General features: G+C 34.0%; 1 protein-coding gene across 1 annotated transcript; it reads right to left on the bottom strand.

Annotated features, from left to right (window-relative positions):
- Positions 1-2,415: 2,415 nt before the first annotated feature.
- On the bottom strand, positions 2,416-6,439 carry LOC123309466 (2-oxo-4-hydroxy-4-carboxy-5-ureidoimidazoline decarboxylase-like). Its single transcript, XM_044892605.1, has 3 exons — positions 6,196-6,439; positions 3,015-3,174; positions 2,416-2,765 (listed from the first exon to the last, which is right to left on the bottom strand). The coding sequence occupies exons 1-3, from the start codon at positions 6,383-6,385 to the stop codon at positions 2,591-2,593; spliced, it is 525 nt and encodes a 174-aa protein (XP_044748540.1). The 5' UTR covers positions 6,386-6,439; the 3' UTR covers positions 2,416-2,590.
- Positions 6,440-13,232: the final 6,793 nt, after the last annotated feature.

Consider the following 13,232-nt stretch of genomic DNA (forward strand, 5'->3'; position numbering starts at 1 on the left):
AATGTGTTGCCAGAACACTTGAACGTTCAGTAATACATAGTTGCGAATATTACAATAGTTTCCACTTTTGTAATAGCCGCAACGTCGAAAAGGTGGCGGCACTTTACGAACGACTATTTTCAATTTCAGCACGACTATTTTCAATTTCAGCAATTTTCGAATTGTAGCTTTGTGTATTCAACCTCAATAATAACAAAATTGTGAAATTCTACTGCTTGATAATTAATTGAATATTTGTTTGACGACTGCTTAAAAGGAGTGTATACCACGGGACTTTCTATAAGGCGGAACACTTGAACGATAAGTACAAGTTACGGATATTACAATAGTTTCCACTTTCGTCGAAAAGATGGCAGCACTTATCGAACGTCTTTTTTCAATTTCACCAGGATACGAATTGTAGCCAATGGCGGGACTTTTCGAGAAATTTCTTCATGTGGAAATTCATAGAAGAGATAATTGCATCTCGGAAAGTTAATAACATGAATGAATATTTGTTCTTCAATGAAAAAATTTTTTTATTTTTTTTCCGTTTGACGAATAAAAAAAATTCTGACTTTCCGAGGTGACGAACTGATTGAATTGAATTATAATGAAAACCCCATATAAATTAATGGTTTCTGTCGTAAGATATTCATTTTCTCTCTTTCAACAGACCACTATAACGATGTAGACCACTCTTAACATGCAGTTCTCTGTTCCCTTGCAGTCTCACTGTTAAAATTTTTGCTCACTCAAGTATGCTGAAGCATACGTGACAAGTGACAACGCTATAAGATCGTCAGAGAAGTTTTAGAGCTTGTATAAACAACCTGAATAAAATTTTGTCTATTTTAGAATAAAATAAAACACAAAACTATATACAGGATATGAAGCGAATTTCGAATATTTTCGTCATCTGTACATATTCAAACTACCCAATGAAAATGTAGTTTATTCAGAAACAATAGAAAAACGATCAAATGATCGGAAATCATCAAAGGTACCGTCTTCTACTTCACTCATAAATAGCCCAGACACCCTGCAAATGCTGTAATGGCCACTTCCCTTTTCACGAGTTATTCACGTTATATCTCATCAATCCTATCGGCTTCTCTAAAAATAATTTTCTTTCATTCTCATTATCTCATTCTTAATTCTCAAGAATTATACGAAAAATAAGATTTTATGATGAATTATTTTTTTTTGATAAAAATTCACCCTGGTTCTAGAGGGATTTGATCATTTACTATCTCGTTTTGGTTTTAATTAACATATTTCCAATTCAGGATTCCGACATGGTTGGAAACCATAAACATCGCGGACCGTTTTTATTCCTTTTTCAGTTCTGGAAAACGATGTAGTTCCGTGAGAAGTATCCTGAATTTGGAGATAACCGAGATTTTGTTCGATAGTACCGATAATCCAGAGTCAAGGCGCGAATTTTAGCGATTTTTGGCACATGAGAGACATACCGTTTCCTCACTCCACCGGTGGGTACAAAATAGGATGCACCCCGCTATTCTAATGCTGTCTTTAGTATTCATTCTAAGTTTTATTAATTCTGTGTTTAGCAGCGATTTTGATTCTGATTAATCTGCTTACGCAGTATTCATAGTTCTAAATTCTGTATCGAATGCCGAGGCCATTGTAAATGATTATACAAGATTATATTTTTTCTCCTTGAGTGCTTGTTACAGCTTACTTTTCTTTGAAGTACGTGTAGAGATAGGCTTGTAGACAGGATTTGTTAGCGTTTAATTTGATTTACGCCACTCCATAATTTTCTTCGCTCAAATAGCTTACATCGAGTGCAGAGGTGAAACAACACTCTGTACTCTTACTGGAAACCTCAGTTTCAACCCTCTATCCTACCTGGTTCTACCACTGCTGGTAGTACGACGTGCAAACCCGTTGGGAGCAGGAACCAGAGTGGTGAACAATTGTGCCCCTTATTCTTTTCTGTTTTTCTTCGCTGGAAGTACAATTTCTGGCTGGCGTGCAAACGCGTTAGGAGCAGAAAATAGAGTAGAGAACCTTCTCCCAAAGCCATGCCTTGTTTTCCCGACCTGCAATCCCGTAGTTTTGAAGCTGAACCCAGACTTCATTGCCCGTTAAGTGTGTCTTGGTTCTGGCTGGCGAAATAATCCGTAACACCCTTGGCGAGTTTGAGATTGTTCCCCCTTTTTCTTTCCGTCCCATTCACTCAATTCATTACTTTATTCCGAATACATATTTTCATATTCGACTATTCTCGTCTTTTGAAATTTCAGTTAATCATGTATCTATAGTTGAATGATTCCCACAATACAATGCTGTCGCTTGAGACATTCGATTCAATTAAAAAGAAGTAAAAGAACTCTTGTTCTTTTACTGACTGTTCTCTTGAACAGTCACGCAAAAATAGAGGTCAAAATCTCCTTCAACGAAAATAAGTTTTCCATTTATATATAAAAACATTTATTTATTTACAAAATATACAACCTTAAATTATTTTCTAAATATTAGAAAAATCAGTTCTGTGTGGTCTGAGAAAATTCATCAGTCAAATACAAAATTCAAGTTCTGTAAGACAAAGGGAATTCAATTTTTCATTCAAATATAAGAGAGTTCAGTTCTTGATGAGCTCATGTATCCTGACTCTGCTGATTTTCTTCACCTCTTGTATTGCCAGCTCTATTTCTTTCTCCGGGCTGTTTTCCATCCTTTTTTCCATCTCGTTCAGAATCAGGTCGATGTTCCTTTTTCCAAATATCACGAAGGGAAATCCAAATTTTTCTTTGTATCTGTAATAGAAATCAATATTATAATACGTTGATTAATTTCACAGACCAATATTTCAATCTTTTGGTGAACGTCAACAATCTCGAATTTCTGAAGTTTTTTTGACTCCCGAGTGTAGTGGAGTGGAGTATTTGCTAAACACCCTCCGGTTATTCTTCTTTGCTTTGGCATTTTCGCGGCCCTTAAAATGCAGCGGTTCGCTCACAGATTTTCCAAACCTCAAAAACAAAAATAATGAAAGTTGAACTCACCTATCATTGAGTGTGTTCAGTCTTCTCTTTTCAGATATCGGCAACATATCAAGGGAGATTGTTTGGTTCATTTTCTTCGGAGAGTTTTCCAGTTGCAATCTGCTCAAGTTGATCAGTTGTGAAACGAAATCAGGGTGGAAATATAATAAATTCTGTTTCTCTGTAACAAAACGAATTTAATTAGTACACTCATTAACCACAAAATTCAAATTTGTGCTTATTTTTTTTCTTGCTAAAACGATGAAAAACGAGACCACAATTGTCGCCACTGTCTCGTTAGAGTCACTGTAGTGTTGACTTGTTCAATAGCGGTGTAGGATGCCACACAGTCGAGCAATATTTAAGTTTGGGTCTGATCATTCTATTATATACAGGTCGAAGGTGAGGCTTTTTTTTCGGAAGAAGGTAGAACTCATCAAAATAAGTCGTTTAACCAAAAATTGTTTATATAAAATATCCAAGATGGCTGAGATACAACCCCTAGAAGTTCGACAAAATTTCATTGAATTTCAAGTACGGGACTGTAGAAGCTGACTCCGGTATCGCAAAAACGAAACAAAACATAAACATATGGCTGGACAATGAATGGTTCAGTACCAAATTCATCGGATTAGATGCATCAGGTCAATTTTGAGAGAATCATAATTGTTGTATCGTGCTCTTTGAGGTGAAAAAAAAATGTAGAAAATAGAGTCAGTTTTTTGAAAGTGCTTATGTCAGTTATATGTTGAAAAAGTGCTATGATGTTTTCCCATTTCATCCCATTTTTACGACGATTGTTGAAATGTTCGAACAAGAAGATTGTGATGCCCATTGTGAAAAAATTCGTTAATAATTTAGACGAATTATATTGTTGAGATTATTATATTATTCTAGTCTTTACACTTGTGCCATTTCATAAAATGGTGTAAATTACTAAAAAATAATGAGAACAATTCGGCAATCCTAAGTTTCCTTTTTCATTATCACGTGAATATCGAACAAGCCAATATCCTAAACAAAACATGATCGAATCAGGAGATAAATTTTGTCACACTGATTTTCGATAACTCAGCTGAAAAACGGTCTAGGGTCGTATAAGGATCTATTTCAGTAATCATTTCCAATTTTTTTTTCAACTTTGTCATTTTGAAAGTTATTTTGAATATTATTGGTGATATTTTGAAGTATTATTCTGTTTTTTACACTTGTGACCAAAGTCTCTTCTGTCACTTGGTATCGAAATGAGCCATTTCATAAAATCGTGTAAGTTACTAAAAAATAATGAGAACAATTCGGCAATCCTAAATTTCCATTTTCATGATATTTCACGTAAATATCGAACCAGCCAATATCCTAAACGAAACCACATAGTCGAATCAGGAGTTTTTTCCCACTTCAGCTAACAAACGGTCTAGGGTCGGATTAGGATCTATTTCAGTAATCATTTTCAATTTTTTTCAACTTTGTCATTTCGAAAGTTTTGTATAGGTGAATTTTGGTGGAACGCTTCATTTTTACCAGTTCTACCATCTGTTGAAAAATAGCCTCACCTTCAAATACACCCTGTATAGCAGAATAACAGTGTTCAAATCTCTAGAATGTCTGATATATTCTCAATATGACACTTGAAACAGAGTGCGTTATTATACTCTATTCCCAAATCTTTTTTTTATTAACTCTTTACAGCTCTTCACCATCCATGTTGTATCGGTGCTGAAACATTTCCTTTCTGCAGGATAAAATGATAATATTATGATAGAATAAGCCCTATTTTTGCCAACCAATTCTTCTCATTTATGTAGTTTCGTTATTTACCGTGACCACATGTTCAAACATTCAGAGAAGATTATTGAGAGATTAGTCAACTATCTAGAATCTTCTTTCTTTCTTTCCCCCCTTCCTAGGGGGAAATGGCAATGATTGTATAAGTTTTAAGTTTAGCCAATAATATAAGCTTTTAAATGAATAGTAAACTTTAAAAACTTGAAAAGCGTTGAAAAAAAACACACAAGAAAGGTGAAGTTTTTCTTTTTTTTGTTTTTGTTTTTTTTTTCTTTTTTCCTCATCCATCTTTTTTTTCACCTTTTTTTATGTGCTTTTTTTATGTTTTCTAGATTTTTATAGTTTACTATTTCTGTTTTTTGTATCTGATATTCTCTTAATGCCTGAAGACGAGGTCACGTAAATCATGAAACTGCAGTTACGTTGAATCTTAATTAAAATTGATAAGAATTGTTTGTATGCACTAAAGGTGCATATAGATTACTCTGACGTCAAGTGGTACCACGTCATAATGCACATCAATTAATGAGTTTTTGAGCGGAAGCGTTCAAATTGTTTTGACGTGACTTGGGAATACAGGACCCATACAGTTAATCGAATTAGCAAACACTTATTCAGCTATAACGAGAGTGATAATGTAAAAATTGACGATTACTTTTAATTAATTCAATCCTATTAATAAACTTTTTGCATCTCTAATTAGGGAAAGTTGATTGCAGCATAACATCATTGTTTATGATGATGATAACTTTTAGATCGAGGACATAATATCGCATCATTTGTTTAAAACGTGCACTGAGACAATACAAACATTTATCAATAACAAAAAATCTAGCGATAATCACTGAAAATTCTTGGAGGTCGGAGATCAGCTGGAATCGGAGACAAAGTTGATATATGTTTGTTCAATATAGAAGGTGTATCACATTGTAAATAAATGGTCAATAACCGGAGGAAATCTCTACCACCGTTCATTAAACTGATTTTTTCTTTCTTTTTTCTTCGTTCATGCCAAATCATGTAAAGATTCAAATGAGTCTAATCTCTCTGGGAAATATATTTTCTCACCGTGTTAAATTGATAGTTTGTATCAAATACGAAAAATAATGTGAGTATAATAGATGTTATCACAGAGTATCAATCTCTCGACGAATTTTTTGAAACGCTTATATTTCAACTCCAAACTAACGCATCCAAATTTGGTTGACTGATGATTGTCCAAATCAGATTCCAAAAAACCTTTCGAGATATTGTATATTGATCACAAAGATTGAAAAAATTCTTCAATCAATTCTACTTCTGTTAAATTTGTCGCACTCCTTGGAGCTTTTTGGGAATGTTCATTGATTTCGTTATTTTTGTAGATTTTCGATGATCTGGATAGAAAATTCGAATAATAAAAAAAAAATATGCTTACCATTTATGCTCAGCCCATCGATGTAGCTGACGATAGCCTTGTAGATGTCCATGGTGGAATTGAAAGGTCTGTACTTCAAAATCCCTATGGCTGCAGCAGGGCAGTGCTCCACCACATTGCCGAATATCTTGATGAAATGTTCGCTAACCAAACTATTAACTTCCGAAATAGTCAGCGATATGAGTCCCATATTATTCACTTCGAGTATCAACAAACATATAACTACGTGATGGTGATTGAACCCCTGAATATATATAAACTCGTCCCTGTCGATAACTCCATGACCCCATCACCTAGATGTGTGGTGATTTATTTGTTTTTGAACTATCAATTGGAATGATCTCCTGTGTTGTTTTGTCTCTTCAATACATTGGATTATTGCATCGCGTTCTGTGTCCTCCGATCGTTCTGTTCATCTCCGAATCATCCTAGATGATTATTGTTAGATGATCGGTGCAGAGAACGAAATTTGCGTAAGAATTCACTACCGCATCATTAGTTTATTTTTTAGGAGGAATGCATCCTTGTTCAGGACGTAAACAAGGAAAAGGTTCTGATATGATGGTACAATCTAAATAGCTCCATCTTTTCACATCATACGTAGACGAAATTTTTCAATTTTGAATTGATAGAGTCGGTGAGAGTTGGACTTTTCCATTGTTCTTGATTAAATTATGGATTATCCAATGTTTCAGCAAGCCCTCTCTAGCTTTCTTCATTGATTATCTCGTTAGTTATACAGGGTGGCCTAGGGGTGTTTACATGGTCCGTAACTTTGTTTCTTTCCAGTTATAGACATGATTTTTTTTCGAATAATACTCCCAACATTGTGCATATCCGAGAAAAATTTACCTGTGTGAATGATTTCAGAATAAACCAGTTGCTTTATGCTGGCCGGTAACTTATTCCCTTAAACGGTTTTTGGCCAGTCGAAAAATATTGAAGAGTTGAATTTTAAGTATAGTATTATACAGGGTGTATTTAAAGGTGAGGCTTTTTTCAACTGAAGGTAGAACTGGTCAAAATGAAGCGTTTCACCAAAAATCACCTATACAAAACTTTCGAAATGCAAAGCAGTGGGAAAAAACCAAGGGCGGTCCTAGACTGATTTTCTGCGGGGGGTAGTAATTGAAAGAACAATTAAAATTTCAATTTAAGAATTCAAATAACACCCTGTAGGTATCTCTAGGTAGCATTTCCAGTCCCATATTTTTTTATTAAAATTGTACAAGGAATCTCTCTTTTTCATTTCATTATAATTTTGTTTTTTTCTAGTTTCTTCATATAAAAAATCGAATTCGTTATGGGCTCTGGGGGGAGGGTAATTACCCCCTTTACCACCCCCCGTTGGATGAAATGGTAAAACATCATAGCACTTTTTCAACATAACTAACAAAAGCACTTTCAAGAAGCTGCCTCGATGTTCTACATTTTTTTACACCCTAAATTGCACGATACAGCAATTATGATTCTCTCAAAAGTGACCTGATGCATCTAATCCGATGAACTTGGTACTGAACCATTCATTGTCCAGTCATATGTTTATGTTTTGTTTGGTTTTTGCGATGCCGGAGTCACCTTCGACAGTCCCGTACTTGAAATTCAATGAAATTTTGTCGAACTTATTGGGGTTGTATCTCAGCCATCTTGGATATTTTTAAGAGACAATTTTTTGCAAATGACTTATTACCTTGTGTCAAAAAAAAGCCTCACCTTTGAAAACACCCTGTATATGCTGGTCCGTAACTCGCGTATGGAAGTTGAAGTTGAAGAACAGTATAAACCAGCCTTAAAATCTAAAATTTTCATATTTTTGGATTGGTCAACAACCGTTTGAGGGGATAAGGGAATACGTTACAGGCCAACAAAAACAAGGTCGAAGACTGATCACAAAGATTATAGAATAGAAAGATCGGAAACGCCCTCATATCTCTAGTACTCTAGTACTAAAAACCAACTACATTTTGGCCTAGTGAAAACACATTTGACAATGAGATGGCGCTGAAAACATATTGTCAATACAGAAAAACTGATTAAATAACAGTTTTCTGCTTTGTAATTGAGGTGCGCGAAATTCGAATTCTATTCCTTATATTAAATTTCATATCGGCTTTGTTGAGACTAGAAAACAAACATCCTGAGCGACAAAACAAAGGTATGGTTTTGTTTCGTGACCAGGATGTTAGTTTTCACTTGAAAATTGTTCAGAATCAATTAATTTCAATGAAATACGATGTCGGATGTGCTATATTTTCATTTGGAATTTATAAAAATTTACAAAAATTTGAAATTATGGACAACGAATAGAGTATATGGTGATCTCCTATACTTCAAAGGTGTTATTTCTGTGCAATACGTTGTTTTGAATTAATAAACTCAGTTGAATTTGTACATTTTATATCAGAAATTAATATGCACCAATATTCAATATACCCCCACAGCATACACATTTCCGTTACTTACATATTATTCACAGAATTTTCAGAACCAAGATTAAAAAAACCTTACAGAGGTAAGCATGGACTAATAATCTTAGTCTATGGAGGTAAGTATAAAAGACCCGCATGTTATCCCGTCACTATAGTTTTTTATGTTTTCTTCATGGTATGGTCTCTTTATGACAGAAATTGATTGATGAATGAACAAAACTCTCACAGCAGGTTTCATAAAACTTTGACTTTCCTAACAACAATTTGACAATGACTCGATTCCCAAATCGACATCAATAAAACCTTTGCATTTCTGAATATATTGAAGGAGTAGCAATTGAGAATCTTCGAATGAACGTATAAAAGTCATACATTCCCCTAAATGGGCCCTTCATGCAAAAGATGATTCCTGCATAAAACAATTTACGTGGATAAACAGTTCTCAATTCACTTGCAGAGAATGTTCATTGCACATTGTGTAGTCAGTAATGTTAGCAGGCCTTTACGCCCTGAAAATTTTATCCACTTCGAAGCACTGAGAATAAAAATCAATGAATGACCGACGAGTTACATATTACCAGTTTCAATTTTCCTCAGTAAAGTAAAAAACTTAATTTCGGAAAATCCATTTTATTTGATCCACAGTTCTTCACAATGCAATAATTTTCGGACGATATTTAGAGGTTGTCTCCAGGAAATTAGACAAAAAATTCAATTATCAGCAAATACAAAGAGCTAGATAATCAAAAGGCGGTACGGAAATCAAAACATTCAAAACTTCTTTGATCAAAATGGCCATCTGAAATATTACCAAATTTCATATGTTTCTGCAAATGGCTTTTAACCAGTCTTAGGATTTTAGAATCACATTTGAAACACAGATGGCACTCGCATCACTTCAGTCGCTTCGTTTCCTATCTTTCTACTCTACCTATAATCTCTGACAAACATATTATGTACATGAAAAGTTGTTCTTTTTTTAGTATTATTAGTGTGGGCGATATTAATATAAAATTGATATCAAATAAATAATAATATAAATAAAATATTGAAAAAGTCAAATCGCCTATTATCATATGAAAGATGTACATTCATTCATTAAATCTCAACTCAACTACCCTGGTATAGGTGTGCTTAGATGAGATGAGGTGTGTTCTGAAATAATCACCATTTCAAGATTATATTCTTCATGTTCTTCTATCTACAATGAAAAGAATTACTAAATTATTTCAATTCATATTAAATAAATATACGTACATAATAATCGATGTAGTCTGAACTGTTGAGCGCCACTTTACGATGATAAAAATACTGATAATTATTAATAAATTATTTATGTATATTAATTGAATAATGAGAGGTTTGACCTATTTTGCTCGGTTAATGAATTTTGTCAATTTGTGCGAAACTGTTGATTCGCATTATTTTTGTTCATTACTTGCAAGTCTTGTAAACGATAGAGGAACTATTAAGTTTATTTCAACTGGAAAAAATCTAATGGTTTTGACAAACGGTAACCACTAGTGAAAAATTAGCATTCTTTTTGTGTTGAACACACATTTTTGAAATCAGAAAAATTTGCAGCATGATGGAGGAACTTTCAACTACCGTAGATTCGGGACGATTTTGAAATTCAACTCCTCATATTTCAAAAACGGTGACCTATTTTCATGTGAGAAAGAGGTTCAAATATGCTTAATGACTCAGACTATTGATTAGGATATATATCATGCTTCAGAATTCGGATATAAATTTAAAAAAAATAAAATATATTTGTCCCAAGTCACCCACCGAGTTGGGAGTCTTGGGACACAAGTTGAAATCCATTGATTTCTTAACTCCCAAATGAAATAGGTACTTATTGGGACGGAGTATAGTTTGGAAAAAATTCGAATTAGTGATTATATATTTGAAATTCGGTAAGGAAATTAACTGATAAACCCCTATTACAGCGGAAGTAAATATATTACAACTAAAATGTAAAAAAACTAAAAAAAAGGGAACTTTGATTTCCTTCATTCGTCGGCGATTTCTTTGTGGAAATAACGTAAATAATAATATTCTGCGAAAAATCGGCATATTTCCTGCTGCCAATGCGCCGCTTGTATCTATTCGGCGTTATCCCAAGTCACCCTATGAAACAACAAAATAAATGAATGACATCCGTGTTGTCGTTTGATTTGTAAACAACCTTGTTTCATGACATATTAATATCCCACGTATTCAGAAAATGAAATTACACATGCACAAAGTGAAACACATATAAAGGCACTAGAAAGCATAAGGGCCATAAAAAACGCGCTTTTACTCTCCTGAATTCGTTAATTTTTCCTGTCAATTCAAATGCTCTGGTCACGGCAAACTCAACAGGAATTAATTGTTAAACTAACCGAAAAGACGCTACACAATCTTACAAGTTTGTCTTTTCACTCATAAATGGTAAGAAACAAAGAAATCTGCAAGGGGGGTAATTGTCCCAAGTTACAGGACAGTCCCAAGTCACCCGAATCTACCGTATAGTTTAGATTTAAGAATTCAGAAATCCCGGTCATATCTTGAAAATCATATTTGAATTACTCATAAAAAAATGCCTATAGAATGTCCTAATGATTTTCGAGTACGAGTTGAAACAAGCGAGTAATTCAGCTTTATTGAAAATGACAATATCTCAATTTTGGTCCATACCTCAAAATCTAGAGATAATAGGCAGAGAATCTGTTTTTAGATTTGGATTATTCAGGGAAAAAGAGCTACAGAATGTGCCATCCGTTTTCTTCTGCTGCTATTGTTCTTGAGATCCCGTCAGTAGAAAACGAATTTTGTCCACCTCCTCAACAATACTGAAAATTTGATTTATGTGCAAAAAGAAAGTTTTCACTCGAATATCCACTGCAATTTTTGAGCAGTATATTTGGAATAGTTGCAATCCTTTGTATCTCCAGAACCGATACCCCAGTTGTTTTTTAAATCTCAAGATCATCTCTCGTGTGTTCTGGGTAAACCAAATAATCTTATATATTTAGTCTTTATGATTGTATTGATCACTCGGAAAATTTGGGCGAAGTTGATAGTACGTTTATTTATTAGTATTTTGCAGAGCAATTCATTTGAGAACATGGACATTTTTCCATTCAAAGGTTGTGTTTTCATTATGTAGATACATATTTTAATATATTTACTTCGAACTCAAATTATTTCCGAATATATATAAGTGGAAAAAGATTATGTGGTTATATCCTTGTGATTCACCGAAGGCTCAGAATAACAAAAACAACCGCTATCACATGTCTTCAAAAACAGTGTCGATTGCTTATTTTGGCGCCATGTTTAATATGTATAATTAAGGAATCTCGTCAACCTCATTGATTGTGGAGAAAGCTAATCTACACATGCGAATGAAACTGTCCCTGTTGTATATGTCGAAGGCTTATCATAATATCAGTCTTATTATAATACGCCTAGGCTTTTTCAATACGACTAGGCGAATTGTAAAACTAACAAAGTAAATGAAAATCGGACAATATGACTGATTAAGACGTGTTATAATACGTCTGACGCTTCTCAGTCTTATTGTTATTGTACGTGATGTTTTTAGAATTTGACTGTATAAATGGCAGTGTACCAGGCAAATCATAGAGATCCCTTATAGGACAAAAAAATAAATAATGATAGGTTTTGATTATTTATTACAATATGGTCCACCCTTATCACATTTGCTTGTATATTTCATATGGGATTTGATTTGGTTTGCGAGAACACTCTTTGAGTCCCTGTCCTTCGAATTTTGGAAATAATCTTAAAGCTTTCCTTGAGAAAATTACCCTATTATCTGGAATATTAATCACTTCATTACTGTGGCAATCTCATCTCTCGAAACCATCGGTTTAACAGTCCATGGATGGTACCAATTTGGTGAACATCTTTGGAGATTTTAACTATGGTTCCTAAGATATTTTTGGAATCCAGAGGTCCTCTATCTAGGAACATCTATTGCTACGGTTTGACCTATCTCAAGAAGTTTCAATTTCTTATGAAATTCTGAGTTCAGCATTTTTTCTGCAGTCTATTTTGGTCCATTATATTACACTATTACTACTCTTTTTTTGGTCATTATCACTATTTCTTCATTTTTGCATAAATTGCACAATTAGCATGACAAGCCGTCAGTCCTTTTACCATACGACGAGTATAATCAATCAGAATCCAAAGTATTCGCGCGTTTTTGAATTTTGACAATAATAAGCCTAATGAGCAGCAGGCGTATTATAATACGCCTCAAATATAGTCAGTCAAACTGTGAGATCCTGGATTATTGCTGTGATATTGCAATATGCCTAGTCGTATTGAAAAAGCCTAGGCGTATTATAATATGACTGATTTTACAATAAGACTACGACATATACATTGTGAAAATCTTCATGTTCGAGGCGCTGGATCCATTTCTATTGTGTTTTTGAAAAAAGATGAAGGGTTTTGCTTGGTGGTCACTTTTTCTATTGAGAATCAGAAGGTTGCGGTTTAAAATGCAAGTCAAATTCGCCCAAATGAAATGATCGAAAGAACGTATTCCGTTTTTTCGGTCATTTTGTTTACTGTGCTTTATACAGG

Source organism: Coccinella septempunctata, chromosome 3 (assembly GCF_907165205.1).
Source record: "Coccinella septempunctata chromosome 3, icCocSept1.1, whole genome shotgun sequence".
Classification (NCBI taxonomy): Eukaryota; Metazoa; Arthropoda; class Insecta; order Coleoptera; family Coccinellidae; genus Coccinella; species Coccinella septempunctata.